Raw genomic sequence first — 20,461 nt, 5'->3', positions numbered from 1 at the left:
GTCAGCTTCCAAGCACATGGCATTCTGGAAAAGGCGAAACTAAGGATGGGTGAAAAGATCAGTGGTTGCCAGAGGGGAGGAAGGAATGAATTAAGTGGAAAACAGGGGCTTTTCAGTGAAACTGTGTTGGATCTATGATCTGTAATAAAAGGTACATGTCATTATACATTTGTCAGAATCATGTAATTCACAACACAAAGAGTAAACTCTAATGTAAAGTATGGTCTTTAGTTAAAGATACTATTTCAGTATTAGGCTACCAATTATATCAAAAGCACCACACTAATACAATATCAATGGAATAACAATAATCAGTAACAGAGGAAAGTGGAGATGAGAGGCTGTATATGAGAATTCTGTACATTCCATTCAATTGCTTTGTAAACCTAAAACAGTTCCAAAAAAATAGTAAAGTCTACTATTTTAAAAATTGAAAACATATTTAAAGTTGTTAGGTGAAGATATGCTGAAATAAAGGAGGTAACCTCAAAAGTACCTCTCTCTGTGGAATCTTTATTGAGCTAAGTACCAAAGGAGTACTTGCCATATCCTAATGTCTTAAAGGACCCTGTCGCTTCAAGGAATGCTCCTTCATCTACAGAATTCTTTTCCAGGTTGAAGTTCACCTACCTACAAAGAGAACAGAAATTCACTTCCTAATGCAAGAAAGGCAAATCCCACTGAGAATTAAAAAAAAAAAAAAAAAAAAAAAGAAAGAAAGAAAGAAAGAAAAAAGAAAAAAAGCATCCAGAGGCAAGGAAATTGAGGAAAGGGAGCATCAAATTTACAACCAAACTTCTTTTAGGCTCAACAAGAAGCCCATGAGTCCAGCCGGTGTTGTTCAGTGGTTGAGCATGGACTTATGGAGCCAGGAGTTCAGGTTTGATTCCCAATCAGGGCATGTGTACAGGTTGCTAGATCTGTCCCCAGGAGGGGGTGTGTAGGAGCATCCAATCAATGATTCTCTCTCCTCATTGATGTTTCTACCTCTCTCTCCCTCTCCCTTCCTCTGTGAAATCAATAAAAATATGTATTCTTAAAAACAACAACAACAACCAAGAAATCTATGAATGAATAGCAATCACCTTTGGCTCGGGAGGTTAATCGGCTGGCTCATCACCAGGAATCCCAAAGTAACCTTTCTGAAGGGAATTTCCCAGCTAACTGATGTTGATTGTAAAAACAAACCCTCCTTCTGAGGAGCACATATGTTAATGCGCTATTGTAAAAGTTCAGGGTAGTTATTACTGAGTTGTCACAGGCCCATTAATTATCCACTACACTGTATTTAGCTTTATTCTAGTAAATCTTTTTTAATTACCCAGCGCATCTTTGCTCCCAACTCTGTTTATGTTTATGCCTTTTCCAATAGCTCATTAAATAAGAGTTCTTAACCAGGACTATCAGAATCCTCAGTGCGAACCAGCCACTGAAATGGCTTTTATCTCACTCCCTCCTAACAGAGCAGTTTAAAATTCCCAATATTGTTCTAGTCTAACTCGCACTTTTTCTTGTCCCTCCCTCTGAGGAGTACAGGACACATCCTCATCCATTACTTTCAGGCTGCGAGTCAACCCTCCCCACTGCTACAAGGCAATTGAGAATGCATTTCTGACGGTATTCCCTGAGCCTCTATTCACCAACGGAATCAAGCCCAAGTAATGAGGAAAGCACCGAAGGCCCTGGTTAGTTTGGCCCCAAACTCAACCTACCTGCTACATTCTTTCCCTCACAAGTTCCACAACAATCATTTACAGAACACAGCCAGCATGTACACTGAGTGGCCAGATTATTATGATCTCTGAATGCATAATAATCTGGCCACTTAATATATATATATTAGAGGCCCAGTGCATGAATTCATGCAGGGTGACGTCCAGCCAGCCTGGCCAGGGGGAGGGGACATAGGTAGTTGGCTGGCCTGCCTGCTGGTCAAACTCATAGTCGAGGAGATAATTTGCATATTAGCCTTTTATAATATAGACTATTCACTGAGTGGCCAGATTATTATGCATTCTGACATCATAATAATCTGGCCATTCAGTGTAGTGTCTCTTCCCTTCTTTTCTTTCTGTTGAGAAGTCTCGTAGGTCCCACTGATATGTTACTCCCTCCTGAAACCTTCCAGACAGAAGTCCCCCATGTCAGCCTTCCCTCCCAATCAATTTGGTTCCTGCCATTGTTGATGCTTGACCCCCTGAGGTATAAGCAGGTATAAGTGAGAGACAGGGAATGCATTTCATAGACCTTGGTGTGCTCAGAACCTGCCCACAGCAAATGGTCGACAACTATGTATTACAAGAATGAATGGAGGCATTTTCACTCCAGGCTATTTGAGTTTAATTACATCATTTCTGCTTTTTCCAGCATAGCCTAACCTACATAACCACATGATCAGCTAGATACATAGAAGAAAATCATTAGAAAAATAACAGTAATGTAGATACTTATGTTTCTTAAAGCATATTTACTACTTGGGACTAAAAAAATCTAATAAATCAGAACCCATTGCATGTCATGAACATTAAAAATATTTGGAGCCTTGGCTGATGTGGCACAGTTGATTGGAGCATCATTCCATGCACCTAAGGGTCTTGGGTTCAATTCCTGGTCAGGACACATAACCAGGTTGTGGGTTTGTCCCCAAGTCATGGAGCATGTAGGAGGCAACCTATGGATGTTCCTCTCAGATTGATGTTTCTCTTTCTCCCTCTCTCTCCCTTCCTCTTTATCTAAAATAAATTAAAAAGAAAACATTTGGAAATCACTCAGTCTCTTGGAAACATTATACTTTGCAAAGATGCCATTGATCTGAAAGAAAAAATTATGACATTTTTCATGAAATGCCACCCCAAAAGCAGTTGTAATAAGACTGCAGTTGGAGCCAAAACCAGTTTGGCTCAGTGGTAGAGCGTTGGTCTGAGGACTGAAAGGTCCCAGGTTTGATTCCAGTCAAGGGCATGTATAATACCTTGGTTGCGGGCACACCCCAGTAGGGGGTGTGCAAGAGGTAGCTGGTCGATGTTTCCCTATCATCGACCTTTCTAGCTCTCTATCTCTCTCCCTTCCTCTCTGTAAAAAATCAATAAAATATATTAAAAAAAAAAAAAAAAAAAAAAGACTGCAACTGGAAAGCCCTTTCTAAGCAACTCATGTCCACTTTGGGGGAGCATCTTTTAAATAGACAAAAGGGAATTCTTTTTATCTTTGGAGATGAACATTTAGCATTGCTTTTAAAAAGATTCTGATTCTAAAGATTTACATTGTGTGCATTTGAGAATGAATTTTTTAGCTGTGTCTGCTTCTGAAAACGTTAAATTGTGTGTATTTGAGAATGAATTTTCTAGCACTTGCATATGCTAGACTATTAGAGAGTTGGTCCTCTGAGATAGGTCTTAGGGGTTGATTTTGAAGTTGTGTCACGTAGATGTAAATCCTGCTGGTCTCAGAGGGAGAGATGTGACCGAGAAGGGCTCTGCCTTGCATGCTTGTAGCTGAATTTCTAATTCATAAGCAGATGTGGGGTAGAATAATAGTATATGCAAAGCACGACTGCATGCAAACTGAGGATTTAAATATAGGTTAATTACACACTATTCACACTGGACTGGAGCCTACTTAATATTCTTTAGTGTCATGATTTCCCAATGGCAATTACATGTACTAGTATTTTACCAGTACATGTTATCAAAGGATATGGACACATTTTGGATAAAATTGATCTATAATATCTGTGTTTGAAATAAGGTATAAAATACCAATGCCCTGAATAGTATATTAGAAACCTAGACTGTCAATAAAACATGAATATTGTTCCCCAAGTGGATATGCAATTAGGTGTATAATATGCTCCATTTGCATACCATGTGTCATAGAAAGTTTTTAGAAATTATTGGATATCTTCCACCCATCATTTTATAGCTGAGAAGCTTTGGCAGAGTCACAAATCAAATCTGACCTCCCTTAATCAGGTGCGTCCGAGGAGAATCCATCATTGGTCTTAACTAATTCCCAATGGTGTCAGTAAAATTTAATTCATCATAGTTTTCAGCACAGTTGCTGAAATGCTTCTCCAGGTCAGGAAATGTTTCTCCAGGTGATTCTCTTGGATTAATCGTGGAGAGGGAAGGTAGGGAAAAGCATAGATTTGGAAGCTGAAGTCATGAATGTGAGTGCAGACACTTGCTGCTCAGTAGCTGTGTGCACTTGGGCAAGTCTCCTACCTTCTCTGAACCTCAGTCAGTTCATCTCCAAATGACAACAATTATAATATCTACCTTGAGAGGCCGATGAAAAGACTGGATGGTTGAATATGAGTGAATGTGCTTGGCAAACTACAGTGGCCTTTCAAAGGTTTAGGCTTTATTGTCATCATTAAATACTATTCATTAAACCACCATATAAGCTCAGCATGTCATTAGGCCCTAAGCAAGGCAGGAGCAGGGAAGACAATGGGCTTTACTCAAATGGAGGGTTTTATCTTCCAAAGAGTCCATTTTTTCCCAGCAGGTAATCTTACTCGCAAAATCCATTAAGTCAACCTGCCCCCAGCAGTGTAACTACTCACTATGCATCCCCTGGTAACTTGTAGCAAAGTCTTGTTCTTAGTATTTTGAAACAATTCACTTTGGATTTTCCCTCTTCTCACTTCTAGAGCAGCTCTTCCCAGTAGAAAAATAATGCACACATGTAATTTTAATTTTCGGGTAGTCACATTTAACAAGTGGGGGGTGGAAAGGCAGCAGGTGAAATTAATAATATATTTTACTTTACCCAATATATCCAAAATGTTATTGGTTCAACATGTAATTAATATAAAAATCATCAATGAGATATTCATCACCTCCCCCTCTTTTTTCCCCCTCTACACTAAGTCTTCAAAATCAAAATCCCCCCTGCCCTAACCAGTTTGGCTCAGTGGATAGAGCGTTGGCCTGCTGACACAAGGGTCCCAGGTTTGATTCCGGTCAAGGTTATTATGGGCACATACCTGGTAGGGAGTGTGCAGAAGGCAGCTGATCGATGTTTCTAACTCTATTCCTCTCCCTCCCTCTCTGTAAAAAATCAATTTTATATATATATATATATATATATATATATATATTATAAGCAATAATATATAAAATCATATAATATAATCAATAATATATATATATATAATCATATTTATATATATATAAAATCAAAATCCCCTGGGTATCTGACACTCACAACACACTTTGATTGTAAATAGACACACCTCCAATGCTCACTAGCCATGTGCAGCTAGTAGCTCTCATACTGAAAAGCCATACAGGTCAAGAGAGCTGGCAGGATGACCACGCCTACCCATAAAGCCGACAGTGAAAAATCAACTTGGTAACTCTCCATGGAAACACTGAAGAACACTAAAGGAAACAATCCCATCCCAGCACATAGACGGGGAAAGAACCCTAGCAACAAAAGTGACAGCATAGCAACACCAGCTGTTGTATGAAAGGGAAATTAGAAAACTATTAGTCTGAAAAGAAGCACTTCTGGGAAGGTCATCCTTTTCTATTTTGTTTAATGCGAAATAGGAAAATTGATGCCACAGCTACACAAATATACATTTTATAAGGCACCATTCTCGTTATCTCATTATTCTACAATGCAAACAGTGTCATGTTTTGTCATATTGTTGAGTGTTATTGGGAGGATAAACAGTAAAGTATGAAATCAGGCTGAAGCATCATATTTTTTCCCATGTGATAGCCTGCCTTATGGGTGACTGTGAGGAGGTGAACTGCATGGAGCAGGTGGATTGACAATCCTTCCTTATTATTATCTAAAAATACCCTGGGAACTCCTGGCCAGCACCTGCTCTTGCAGGCTTAGATGCCTAGCTCCATTTTCTTCTATTCCTCCCTTAGTTCCTCTTTCCCAGTAGAGATACACACACTAAAGACGAGGGTGAAAGAGATGCCTGGCTACCTGACCTCCTGCTTCACTTGATATCTATTGGTGGAATGGCCTTTATTCATCCTCATGGCCGCTTCTTTCTCACTAAAGTGTGACTAAGAATGCCACAACCAGCCCAGCTCCACCTCTCTGAGCAAAGACTACAATCCTTTGTCTTGGTAAAAGATGCCAGCCCTACACTCCTGTCCTCATTCTCTATCCTCGAGGTCTGGTTACTGTGAACCCAATACTTTCCTTAGGGCCCACCTACACTGAGAAGGTTGGTCTTTCTCTCACCACCCAATGTCTACTCCATCCCAAATGAGAGCATGGCACAAGGTCAGAGTACAGCGTAAAACTGTGTGAGGTGGGCAGTCAACGTGCTGGATTATTTTCCTAAAGATCAGCTGTGAACAATAAAACTACAAAGTGATACATTTTTAATAAAAATTCACTAAAATTTCTCACTTTCTTTAGCAATGGAAGATGTCATAGTTTTCTTTCTTTCTATAAGAAGGTTCCTTTGTGTGTATATGTGTCTATCCATTACAATTTCTAAGCACCAGACCCTCACTGTCATACTGGGTGAGCTAACTTTGGTGAGAAGGCAAGTTAACATGTGAGGATCCACCATAATGTCCAGCTCAATTAGCTTACCCTCACCATGGCAGCGAAAAGGGGTCACTCCTTCTTCTATAGCAGAGTGGATGCTACTCTGCTTCTCCAGCTTTCATGTGTGTACTAATCTGTACGAATCCCTTGGCAGTCTTCAAATTCCATTTGTGCTTAAACAGGTTTTGGGTGAGCTTGAGAATCTGCATTTCTGAGACATCTCCAAGAGAGACTAATACTGCGGCTGCAAATCCTACTTTGAGTTGCAAAGCAATAGCTCTCCTCTTTAACCTGTATCAGACAGATTTCAGGGGTATGAACATGACTAGTCTCCTTTCCTAGACAGTGACAGCATATCCTTTTTAATATAAGATCCTTGCTATGATTTTAAGCTGATGTGTTATGGAATCCGTGACTGAAAATGTAGACTCTGAGAGGGAAGGCGGGGTAGGTGGGTGGGTGGGAAAAGATTAACCAAAGAACTTGTATGCATATATGCATAACTCATGCACACAGACAATAGTGCAGTAAAGGCCTGGGGCAGGGGGTGGGCATGGACTAGTAGGGGTCAATGGGGAAGAAAAGGAGACATCTGTAATACTTTTAACCATATAGATTTTTTAAAAACTTACCATTATCCACTTTTTTTTGTCATGCTAATCTCAGCAATTGATCAGAATGACCAAGTAGTATGAGAATGAGTCAATGAGCTTTTAATGAATTTGCACATATCTATAGTGACTGAGTGAACACCTGCCTTTAATCACAGCACTCTGCCATTCCCACAGTGGAATGAGAACTTGGTCTCCATTCTTTGGTCTTACTCTCAATATTTGACCAGGAACAAATTATATAATATAATGAGAACATTAGTGAAAGAAATTTCCTTCTAGTTTTACATTTTGAAGCATGAACATCATGATTGGCTTTTGTGAAGCCCTAGAATTCAGATTCTTCCCTACATGTACTACGTATTAGCAAGTTTGTTTCCAGCCTCGCTTGGATTCCCATTTGTGATTACATGCCTTGCTTGAACTTGACCCTCTGGCGCTGATTCCTTGCCTATTTTGGATGTGTGTGGTAACACAGGACTCTCAGATCCAATACCTTCAGGTTGTAGATCCCACTGGTGCCCTCATATCAAATTGATCCCACAAACTTAACCATTGTTATCACAACTTCAAATCCACCATTTACTCATTTGATTCAAAACTGATTTTAAAGCAGATATTGTGTCTTTAAGTAACTGGAACTATTATTGATTGCTTCTCAGAAGTATGAACACAGCTAATATTCATGCTTTCATTAGGATGATATTATGTTAGCTGTTTCTATCTAGAAGTCAATTTGTCAAGCCCGACCATCACTAAATCAGGAAAATTCCCAAAGGACATCTGTGACTGCTACTCTTAATAGTACTACATCCCCTGGAAATACGAATTCCTATGGTACATACTTCCTAATTTCTGTTATAACAACAGACCCAAGTACTCTAAATCGCTTTGGGGAATCTTCTGGAATTGACCTACATTTTTAAAAAAAAGATAATTATTAGTTTTACTTTTGTAAAACAGGAAATTAATTGAGAAGCTGAAAGTCTATCAAAACAAAGGAAGCCTTTACTGATCCTTTCCCCTGCCTTCCTGAAGGAGCATTTCTTCACTGTCACGTTATATTGATACCGTGATTATGCCATGTGAACTAATGATGGGGAACCATTTTGCTACAATGGCTACCTTTGTTTTAGTTATTGACTCTCTGTTACTGATAAAAAAAAAAAAAAAGACCTGAAAAGTAAAGAAGTCAGCCCAAAACTAATACCATTATTCATTAACTATTATCTGAGCTACAGAAAGAGAAATCCAGACTGTTTTTGACATGGCTGAAATCTCCAGATTGGTGGTGCATAAAGGTGACTTTGTCCATTTTAAATAGAGTGTGCTTGATGGGGAGTCATATCAAAGTCATTTCAAGTCTTTCAGACTCCTATTCCCTACCGACCATAACTTTTCTATATATTCATGATTTTCTGTTTGATTAATCCTCACCCATCTCACACACTGCCCACTGCTTTGTTTACCTCAAGGAATCCCTTGACAGGAAAACAGGGCATATGCATAAATTAACCAAACAAAGTAGAACTGATTCAGACAGCCTGTTTATGAGTCATGAAGATGAGCGTGCTTCAGATGATTTTAAAACAAGTGCTTTTCTTTTCATTTAAAAATCTGCAATGTTGTCATGGGATTGAAATTGTTCAGCTTCACAACAAATCCCTAGTACTCAAGGGATCCAGTCAATGCCCATGAGGGAAGGTTAATGCTTCGTCCTCTTCCTGAAGCTGAGTGTAACGCACATGTGTCAAACACAAGGCCCGCGGGCCAAATCCGTCCCGCCAGGCCTTGCAATGTGGCCCGCACCGCGCTGTCATCACTGCACTCCGCTGCGTTTCCATCACAATGACAGTTTATGACTGTTCAGTAAACCATTCGGCCCGCGATTTAGGCTGGATTTTAGATTTTGGCCCCTTCTCTGATTGAGTTCGACACCCCTAGTGTAACATATCCCTATTCTTTAACAAGTACAGCCCTGGACTCAGGATGGCTATATAGAGTTTAAATTTGATTTCTAGCACATTAGGTCAGTGACAGTGTAGCCTAGGCCAAGCTTTTCACTTCAAGGCAAACCTGGCTCTGACAACAGCTTTCTCGTTGACATAACAGATAGTTCCTTTTAAGCCTGTGAAGCATTGTTCCTATTTATGAATCATAGCACTCCAGCTGTGCATTCCTGACTACATGAACTATAGATGGCAACTTTAGTTCCCCAATCTATATGGTATGTACCTTTGAATTTGTTATAAGTTAACACTTTTACCATCAGCTCCAAATATTTAGATACGTTTTTGTGAAAATGGCTTCATTCGATTATAACTAAAATTCAGAAATGAGACAAATAAGTTACATTATACTAATAAGCTTGACATTGTCTTTTTGTGTGTAAATATCAGTTCCTGGGGATTGGATGGTAATACTACCAAATCTTGGAAATCCTTTGTAGAGTGCCCTTTGACTTACTGGTATAGAAACAGAGAAATGCTGTAACAATGGCCTTAAAAGAATAAATTCAGAACCTCTTGTGCCTGTACCCTGGGGACTGGGCAAACAAATAATTTATCAATATAATAAGATCAAGATCAGAATTTTAGACCAGAAAAAAACACTGGATACTCTTTTTTTTTTTCTTTTTTCTTTTTTTTTAACCAATCACTTCATACAGATAGAAACATGACACACAGAAAAAAAGATCTATACTGTGTTGGGCCCTAAAGGCTGGCTACCTCATCTACCATGTGGCTACAGGTAAGTGAGAGCAGTTGCTCTGGTTTGGCTCAGTGGATAGAGTGTCGGCCTGTGGACTAAAAGGTCCCAGGTTCGATTCCAGTCAAAGGCATGTACCTTGGTTGCAGGCACATCCCCAGTGGGACGTGTGCAGGAGGCAGCTGATCGATGTCTCTCTCTCATTGATGTTTCTAACTCTCTATCCCTCTCCTTTCTTCTCTGTAAAAAAATCAATAAAATATATATTTTTTAAAAAGGTCTGAACTATGGAGCTGCCAAATCATCTCTCTGACCCTTTACTGAGTCTAATTCCCCTCTCGAAGCAAGATCATCACTGATATTCTGACTAGGATGCTTTATCTCATGTTAGTGTTAGGGAAGATTGAATGGTGTCATACAGACCACTTCCTGCCTCTAGGAAATTTCTATCCCTTCCCTAATTTCCCTAGCAATCAGTAATCTGTACCAGTTCTATCCATGTACTAGGTGGTGGTAGAAATACTGGTGAGAGCTATGAACTTTCATTGAGTATATAAACAGAAATACCCAAAATACCAAATACCACTCTGTACATGAGTATATTCTCAAGCCATCAAGCGTAGGTAAGAAAATTAAGGGGAAAACATCTATCCCAAATCTTCCCCAGTCTGGCTTTTCTATCAACAAGAGCAGGAATGCCAAATTGAGATTCTAAATGAATCTTTCTCAGGGGATAACTGGCATTTTGTAAAATGTAGCCCTCTCCCCCTAATGATGGTAATCTAAAAGGGAGCTGGGTGATTGGTTGTATCCTTTCTAGGTAACATGGCACCTTTTCAGATTCATTGTCCCATTAGAAACTCAAGAAGCAACCATGCAGCAAGTTCAGCTACAGGGTCATAAAGAAGAATAGGCCCAGAAAGGAACTCACTACAGACTGATTCATTTGCCTCTCAGCATAACCATTATGGCTTGTCTCAGTTTCGGTTCTTATAAGGGTATTTCTTGGATCACATGATCTCACGCATCTAGGGGAAATAATGAACAACAAAAACTAATGAACAAAAACAGACGCAGACACAGAGAAACAGCAATCAGACTGTCAAACCTCAGAGGGAAGGTAGGGAAGGGTGGGGATACAGGGGAGAGATCAACCAAAGGACTTGTTTGCATGCATGTAAGCCTAGGCAGAGGTCATGAACAACATGGGTGTGGGGACATACGTGGGGAGGAGTTTGGGATGGGAATGGGGGGATGAGGACAATTATGTGATACCATAATCAATAAATCAATAATAATAATAATAATAATAATAATAATAATAATAATTAATAATAATAATAATAATAATAAAAGAATAGGCCTCATTCCCAGATCAGTAAATACTCATTGGCCATATATTCCTACACATGGAAGCTCCACACCCACGAGAATAACGTGTTGAGGACTTGCCATCGTCCTCCTTTCTGACCAGCCATGCCAACAGTTACAAAGACACCATCATATAGCTGTGAGGAAGTCAGAATGATGCAATGCCATTCGAAATTATATTTCCGGTTGAGAATTATTAAATGTGTTGTCCCCAAAATCCATCTATATATTACAACTCTGTTATGAGATTACACCTGGTACGCATTTTCGGTGCAGAACTAGCACCACATTGCACCTTATATTTGATAATTCCTGGTCTTGCTTCCAGAGGCCATGCAATTCTAAAGCAAGTCAATTAACTGTGCTAGTGAGATCAGCCTACGAGTCCACGCAAAGGGAATCATTCTATGTATCTGTTTCTCAGTGACTAGTGTGATTTAAATTAATAGGTAGTCTATTCATTCAAACTGTAAAATCTGAAACCTATTTAACAGCAAGTTGTGTACTTGAATATTCAGACATAAGTGACTGAGCGAAGACTTTGAAAGCTACTGACTCAAGAATTTGGAGATGCTGTTCAAAAATGATAGCATACGTGTGTATAGATATAACTCTCAGCTGCTCTGTGGAGTTAGCCTGCAATTCCATTGGGAAGCAAAAAGTGTATTGTTCAAGGAAATGTATTGTTCAAAAAATGTAAAAAAATTGTAATAAGTGTAAATTGCACTTATTATTGCAAAGGTATTAAAACTTACCACATGAATTTATGCACAAATTATTCCAATTCATACTGAAACCCAGGTCAGTTCTCAGAGGACTGTCTGATTGTGTGTGGATTTGCTAATAGTATATGGTAGGTAAGTCAGAGATTTAAATACAAAGCCCAGGACTCAAGGATGTTGCATGGATTTTCTGATGCTCCACTGAAGATATTGGGCTCATAAACCAATGAATAGATTTCCAAGTGACACAACTCCAGTATTTCAAGCAAACTCCTTCTTTGTCATCCACAAAAAAAAACAAAGGTTAGTCCACTATGTTTAGAGCAGCATGTAATGACAGAAACTCAAACTCTCAGGGCTGGAGGATAATCTTGTTCATAATAAAGTCTTTTCTTCTGCAACTCTGCCTACAATTTTCCAAACAATACTTAAGACACTTCAGTGACAGGAAACTCACTGCTTCTAAGGAATCTTAATTGATCTTGAGATCCCTTAGACCACTCAGAAAATTCATCTTTACATTAACTCATATCTCTTCCTGTCGGTCCCAGAGCCTAAATAAAGTCCATTGCCTCTTCTAGGTTAAAATATTTCAGTGCTTTCTAGAAAGCTCTCAAGTTTTTAGGCTCCTTTTCTACCTAATCATCTTCAATCTCATTAACCATTTTTCATGTTGCTTTTCCCCCTCCCATGTCAATTATCACAGACTATTCTGAGGATCAAATAACATAAAAAATATGGAAGCACTCTGAAAATTGAAGTGTGATAAAAATATAAGAAATAAGTTTCTAAAGACCAGGAAATCTAAATTTCAATTAAGGTGAAGACCACAGTATCCTTAGAACAAAGAAATCTCCGAAAAATAGCAAAATAAATATTTGTCAAGGATCTATCTTATTATAAATGCAATTAAAAATTTCAACCATGCTAAAACCGGTTTGGCTCAGAGGTAGAGCGTCGGTCTGCAGACTGAAAGGTCCCAGGTTCGATTCCGGTCAAGGGCATGTACATTGGTTGCAGGCACATCACCAGTAAGGGGTGTGCAAGAGGCAGCTGGTCAATGTTTCTCTCTCATAGACATTTCTAGCTCTCTATCTCTCTCCCCTCCTCTCTGTAAAAAAATTAATAAAATATATTTTTAAAAAATTTAAAAAAAATTTTAATTTAAAAAAATAAAAATTTCAACCAGTCTGTTTTTCTGGAAAAAACATTTCCACCATGTTAGGCCTATTATATGCCCCAATTATATCTAATATCAAACTCTAAAATCAATAAACTTCCATGAATAAAATAAATATGACTGAGTTATTGGGGAATTGATTGCATGTCCTCTGAAACTCAACATTTTACCATTCCATTGGGTAAGCCCTATTAACACTTTATAACAATCCCTTGCCCTTATAATCCTTCAATGGTTTTTCACTGCCTTCAGAATAAAATCTAAAATCCTTTCATTGTCCAGCCCAATTATTTCTCTAGTCTCATCTACAGCTACTACCTCTCACTCACTCTATTCCAAACACACGCTTGACCTGCCTTGTTCGTTCTTGCCCCTCTGCCTTCACAATAATCATATCCAAAGCTTTACAGCCAATGCTTCACTTTATTCATATAGCAGATTTCTTCATCATTCCAACCTTTGTTCCAACATTCACTGCTCCAGAGTCTTACCTGAACCACTTAGGTAGTTTGAATTTCCTGTTTCTATTACAGTGCTTACTTATTTTCTTATGTTGAAATTGTTTATCTACTTTTTTGTCTTCCTCATTAGACAGTAGATTCCTTGAAAGAAGATCTGAATTTTATTCATCTTGGGATAATTAGTAACTAACATAGCACTCTGCATAGACTTGGTGCTCAATATATGTTGACTGAATAAACTCATGAATATGCAATAAAAGGAATACAAATATACAGAAAATGACCACTCAATAAACTCAGAAAAGGGCACCAACCTTGTCTGATCTATATCAGAATTCAGAACTAACTCAGAATCAATAAAGCCTTTTTTTCAATAGCCAAAGTGGTAATCTATATGTTTTCTATTTTCCTACCCAATCCTTATTTCTAGAACCTCTTTATCATTTGCAAAGCACTTTCAATTATTCATACACATTATATCATTTAATCATTAATGCTACTACAAGATCATGTTACTCAGCTGGGATTTAATACAACAACCTCAACACGTCCAAATGGTATAGTAAGAGCACTGGACTTAAGAGTCAGAAAATCTGAGCTTAAGTCTATGTTCTGCCATTTAACTACTGGAGTGTTCTTAGAAAGATCTCCTAACTTATCCAAACTGCAACTCCCATTTTGCCATCCTTAGTCAAAGTAAACTGTCATTTTTATTCATTATTGTCCTTGTTATCCAAGTTGGCATTTGGAGGCAGCTAACTGAGCCAGAAAGAACATACACTTTAGGGTAAACAGGCCTGGTTTTGGGTCCTAGCCACATCGCATAATAGTTGAGTGATCTTGTGCCAGTTGCTTAATCTCTCTGAGCTGGTTTCTCATACAGAGAGATACTAATGGTGTTTCCTCTTAGATTACTGTAAAACTTAGAGAAAATAAGGAATATAAGCACATTTGTAGATTTTTAAGGAACTATATAAAATTGTTATTATAGTTCCTTTTTGGCCAGGAACTATATAAAATTGTTATTATGGTTCCTTTTTGGCCAGGTTTAAGAATGGCATAGCCCCGTGGTCAGCAAACTGTGGCTTACAAGCCACATGCGACTCTTTGGCCCCTTGAGCGTGGCTCTTCCACAAAATACCACGGCCTGGGCAAGTCTATTTTGAAGAAGTGGCATTAGAAGAAGTTTAAAAAAATTGGCTCTCAAAAGAAATTTCAATCGTTGTACTGTTGATATTTGGGTCTGTTGACTAATGAGTTTGCCGACCACTGGCATAGAATAATGTTCCTCAAAGTGCTTTGTGTGCCACATCAAGTACAAGTTATTGACAACTGCACATTAGCCTATTAAAGGCTCTGAGAAGTCCTGCTGTAGAGAGATCTGTCATTTTCCCAATATATTTGAATATGGAACACATGCTAATACCTTGGGAAGCACCAAGTATGAAAAGAGCAGGAAAGCTGTTTTTTCACTCCTGTCACTCTCATGATAAATGTCCAGAAACAAAATCCAAACTAGCAAAAACAGTAAATACTCCCCCACCTTACTACAAAAGTGAGGGAATATTTACTAAAATAACAAACAAAACAAACAAAGCAATCAGGTAGAATTTTAAAAATAAGTCATAAATTCTGAAGGAAGAAGATATCTAGAAATACTTGATCAGAGGTATAAATACTGTTCTGATTGAGCATTTCTGATTCCCACTGGATGAACTACACTCTTAGCAACTTCTGGGATTATTTGAAATAACAAGAAAGAAAAATACTTTCTCATTCATTCTCAGACGCTGTTCCTCTAAAGGCATAATTGCTCTTTTCACATGGTAGCAAAAGTTTTTTCCCAAAATAAACTCCTGTGACTTTAAAAGTCACAGTGACTTTAAAAAGTCCTGTGACTTTAAAATTTCCCCATGGTAAATTTTAATTAAAATGAATATGTATCATTGCTTCCAGCAGTTGAATCTGTAATAAATGTATAAATAAATGTGAATCCATCCAAAATATGTAGAACAGATATTTCTGAACAGCAAACACTTTGATGTTATTTCAAAAGATTTTATCTACAACAAGCTTTTAGAATCTGGCCCTTACCTAAAGTAACTAGAATTTCATGGATATACACTGAGCAGTTACCAACTTGACTAAAATCTATTCTATTGACCTTAGTTAGAAAGTAGCATGTTAAAAAATGAATAATGACCTCTGAACTTTAAACCATTCAGTACCCTTGTGTTTTTGCAATATTTGTGTACTCTTCATTGAAAAGAAAAGTTAGAAGAGGCAGAGGGATGTTCTAATTTAAGAAATCATAGTGGTACATAGTACAATAATATTAGATTAATTGCATTTCACTAGTTTGTTGTCAAAGATGCATCTCTAAGGTGATCAGACGTCCCACTTTTGGCGGGACAGTCCCAATTTTTAACAATTTGTCCCACTTCCCGCAGCGTTTTAAAAAGTCCCAATTTTTGAAAAGATATCCTACACTTTAAGAAGATGAAACTACAATATTTAAGGTGCATCTGACTGTTAAATTCAAAGAACTTTCTGATCCCCTTTCAATTCAGGTTAAAGTTTTAAGAAAATGAGGTCGTCTCAGATCATGCTATGAACCAAGTTCTCCCCTTCATCCCCCCAATATCTGAACCACAATCCAGGAACAGTTATAGTAGGTCATTCAGATTTATATATTAAACAGATTATTCTGAACCGTGGATAAATATCTTAAAATATTTTCAACAATACTTCCTCCCAGGTGACCATGCATTAGCAGAAGAAACTTTAGAGGCTCTCAGGAAAACATTGCAGAAATGCTTAACGAAAAGTTGTCCTTTGTGAACATGTTTCTCCATGGGCTGGATCAGTTAATGCATTTGTCTGACAGCCTGTCGTTTTCCTTCTGCCTTCAGCCTTACTCCTTTCCTCCTCCCCTTTGACATCTTGTCGGTATGGCTAGTTGACCCAGTGTCTGTGGTCTCACTGAGATGTGTTTAGGCCCTTTTCTTACTTATTTCCCTCTTGCCACATTTTAAGTCTTGAGATAATAAACATCATTTCTAATTGGGAAAAATGTTTGATGTAGAAAGGGTAGTAAGTAGAACTGTAATTAAAAAAGCGTCCTCAGTTCACAGAATTTGATACCAATTTCCCATCAAGTATCCGTCAGTGGGAAACATGGATAATTCTTCAGTTAATAGACCAAGAAGGGTTTGCATTATATACATAAACACAGAATTTTAAAGGTGACTAAAAGAGATTTCCAAATTGTGCATAAAGTTTGCAAAAGTTGCCAGATACACTGTTAAGCAGATTAAGACTGCTAATCATATGCATTCTAGCCACTAAACAATATCAGTAATTAAGTCAAGCATTCAATTCAATTCAAGAAGAGCACTAAGCTGTACATCTTCACAATAGTCAACCGTGGGAAATACAGCAATCACATTTAAGTGACATTTTATAAAATCCTTTGAGTCCAAGATATGGAAGTCTCCAAGATCAATTGTCTGACTGCATATTATAAACCACTTTTTCAGAAATTGTCTGCTTGAAAATAAAAGTTTCACAATCTCAAAGGTCACTGCCTCTGGCAAGGCTTACCCTTGTTTACAAAGCAAGAGTCCCAGGAAAGGTTGCAACAGAATTACCAAACTTGCTCTTTGCAATAAAACACTATTGTTCATCATAAACAAACATAAGTTTTTGGTTCTGTTCTACAAGTGATTATGAACTTATCACAAAGTTACTCTTATCACCTGGCACAAAAATAACTACACATGAAGTGGAAAAGGACACTGGCATAGCAGAATGTAGCCCCATACAGTGCATTTGCTAAGTAGGGTTTTTCATCATTTCACTTACACTAGGTCATTTTAACCCAAAACGCTCTGGGATGTAAGCATGTAAATCCTTTGAGACAGAGAACTTTTGTAGATATAAAATACTGCTTCAAAAGCTCTTAAAAACATGTAAAAGTCCCAGGAACACATTCCTGAGCGGACTGCTCCATTATAATCCTAAACCTAGGCAGTGACTGCTCAAAGGATGGTTCCCTCTGCCTGACAAGTTTAGCCTCAAATTCCAGTTTGAAAGTGGAAGTGATATCCGTGTAAGGAGGCTTGGTAGGGAAGATGACAAGTAGCAATGCAGCCAAAGAAGATGCCAAGAACTATTAAAGTTTGCAGGATGCACCGCCCCTTTCCCAAGGGTTCTTAGGTATATGAGAAATTAGATAAAGGTGATATTGCAAGATAACAATAAAGCGCACCAGAAAAGTAAGTCTAGGTCCCATAAAATGTACTAACTCATTTTTGGAGATATATAGAGATATTAGATATTCTCCAAAAAAAGGCAAGCCATAGCCCTCCTAAGCTTTTGACGTGGAGCACAGCACTCCTCTAGCAGTTGATCATTAAAATGTGGGTACTCTTCAAAAGCAACAACTCCCACCTAACTAGAATTGGCAATTTTTCTCAGGGAACAAAAGAAACCATCCAAATTGCCACATACACCTCAAATTCTACATAATTTAAAAAAAGGATTTTTCAGACGATGTGACAAGGATCCTCTCCTATTCACTGAAACATTATCACTAAAAATAGGAGGGGGAAGGGTTGGAGCATATAAAGAGAGATGCTAGTGAAGCAGAGTGGAGAGACAGAGGGATGAGGTGAGCAACGCCACTTTGCTGCTTTCCCTTGTTTCTCACTTCCCTCCCACCCTAGGTTGTGATCACAAATTTAAAAAATGCAGAATCCAGTTTAAAAACAAAAAAACAAAAAACTGAGAGTGTGACTAGGGTTACTACACAGCAACCCTACACGATTTTCGTGCAAAAGCAAAAGCAGTGGGGATGTAGTAGCAGCAGCAGCAGCAGCAAATCTCCCTCTTCCCCCACCCCTGATACGGTACCTCCAGATTTGCCCGAGCTGCAAGATGTGGATGAGTGACTGCAGGAGCCAGATGCAGAAGGAGCAGGAGGCAGACCTGTGTTTGCCGCTGGCCCCGCTGCTGTTGCTGCCACTGTTGGGAGCGGCGATGTTGCTCTTGCTGGCGTTGGAGGCTTGCCTTTGAGGCGTGGAAGGACGAACCTCTCCTTCCGCGGCTGCAGATCCACTTCTCACCAAGGTCTTGCAATCCGCTCCAGCTCCGGGCTGCGAGCAGCTTGAGGCGGCGGCCGCGGCGGCGGCGGCCGCGGCGCTGTCCTCGGTGCTGAAATCGTGCACAAACCAGCGGAAGCTGAACACTTGCACCGAGAGCGAGCCGAGCACCACGAAGAAGAGCGTGAGTCCGAACCACCAGCGCTGGCCGCGCAAGTAGTAGTCCACGGCGAGCCAGATGTCCGTGCCCACGTCCGCGAAGTACACGGCCACGGCGGCCAGGATCCAGAGGCAGTCCCACAGCGAGTAGCGCCGCTGCTCCCTGCCCAGGCGCAGGCACAGCGCCGCCGAGCTCGCCCCGCCGCCGGGGCCACCAGCCACGCTGCCGCCGGCGCCGCCGGAGCCCCCGGAGCCGCCGCCCGAGCCGCCGCTGCCCGAGCAGCAGCAGCAGCAGCGCGAACAGCCGCCACCGTCCGGGCAGCAGCCGCTCCCAGCCGCCTCCTCGTCCTCGGCTCCCGACCCCGACGGCAAGCCCGGCGCCAACCCCTGCACCGAGCCAGAGTGGTCCGAGTTCTGCAGCGGGGTGAACGCCACGTCGCTGCTCTTCTTCATTTTCAGCCTCCCGTCTGACTTAGCGGCCATGATGCCTCCGAAGCGGAGGAGAACCCTCCTTTATCTGACACCTTTCCCCCACGCTGTCTCCTCCTCCTCCCGCCACCTCCTCGCCTCGCCTCACCTCGCCTCGGCTTCCCTCCCTGGGCGTCGCGGCTCCCCCTCCTCCCGCTGCGCTCCTGCGCCGGCTCGCCAGCCGCCCCGCCGCACGCCTGCCGCCGCCCGCCCGCCGTCCTGGGCGCGGGGCCGGGCTAGCGGCGCGCCCGGGGCCGGCAGGAGCGCCGCCTGGCTGCCTGCGCGGAGCCAAGCTGCTCGCGGCGCCCCACGCGCGCCCCTGCCCGCCGCCCGCGCTCCTGGCCGCCCCGGCCCCGCCGCTCACGCCCGGTCTGCCGCCGCCGCCGCCGGCAGCTGGAGCAGCAGCGGCCGCCCCGGCGCTCCTCGGACAGGCACATGCCTCTCCTCCCCGCGCGCGCGCTCCCTCCTCCCTCTGCCTCTTTCCACCAGCTGACTCCGAGGGAGAGGATGACCTCATCCCTTCTCTTCCAGCCGCCGCCGCCGCTCCCACCTCGGCTCGGGAGGGGCCGGGGAAGAGGAGGGCCCCGGAGGAGGGGCCGGGACCGAGCCGAGCCGCCCGGTGAGGGCGGTGGGTTTGGCCGTCCCCTGGGGGGTCCGGAGGAGCGGCCGCGGGGTTGCAAAGGGAGACGGGTGCCGGGATCTCGGGGAACACTGGGTGTATGCGAGTCTCAGACCGGCCATGGTGGGAGGGGCAGGAGGGTGCGAGAGGAAGGGTCCCGGCGCGGGTGGCGGTGGCGGTGGCCTGGCGAGGGAGGCGCAGGCCGCTTTGTATTCGCTCTGCTCTGCGGGTGCCTGGGAAGGGCTGGGTGTGCGGCTGGGGCCCGAGAGGGCTGAGAGACTGGGTGTAACCGGTAGGCGCAGTGGGTGTGCCCGGCCCCGGAGAGCTGGGCCGGGAGACGGTGTGCAGAGCCCGCGGAGGCGCAGAGCGAGGCGCACAGCCTTGGGCCGCGGCGGCGGCGGGTGGGCGGGTCCGCCGGAAACCAGGAGCCGGAGCCGGCCCTCGGGGGTAGGAGCGGACAGCCCTGAGGCTCTGGGCTTCTCCGGGAGGCCCGGCACCTGGCTCCGCGTGGTGAGGAAGCGAATCGGG

At 41.6% G+C, this 20,461-nt stretch overlaps 1 protein-coding gene across 2 annotated transcripts in view; it reads right to left on the bottom strand.

Moving 5' to 3' along the window:
- The window catches only part of XKR4 (XK related 4), a 271,987-nt gene extending 252,513 nt beyond the window's left edge, over positions 1-19,474 (bottom strand). For both annotated transcript variants that reach the window (XR_006741572.1, XM_045581415.1), the window contains exon 1: positions 18,500-19,474. Coding sequence is in view for 1 of the 2 variants with exons in the window: in XM_045581415.1 (XP_045437371.1) it covers positions 18,500-19,329 (830 nt within the window). In the remaining variant the exon portion in view is untranslated. The remainder of the gene's footprint in view (positions 1-18,499) is intronic.
- Positions 19,475-20,461: the final 987 nt, after the last annotated feature.

Source organism: Pipistrellus kuhlii, unplaced genomic scaffold, assembly GCF_014108245.1.
Source record: "Pipistrellus kuhlii isolate mPipKuh1 unplaced genomic scaffold, mPipKuh1.p scaffold_m20_p_14, whole genome shotgun sequence".
Taxonomy (NCBI): Eukaryota; Metazoa; Chordata; class Mammalia; order Chiroptera; family Vespertilionidae; genus Pipistrellus; species Pipistrellus kuhlii.
The sequence above is the reverse complement of the archived record's forward strand: the minus strand, read 5'-3'. Positions and strand labels throughout refer to the sequence as shown.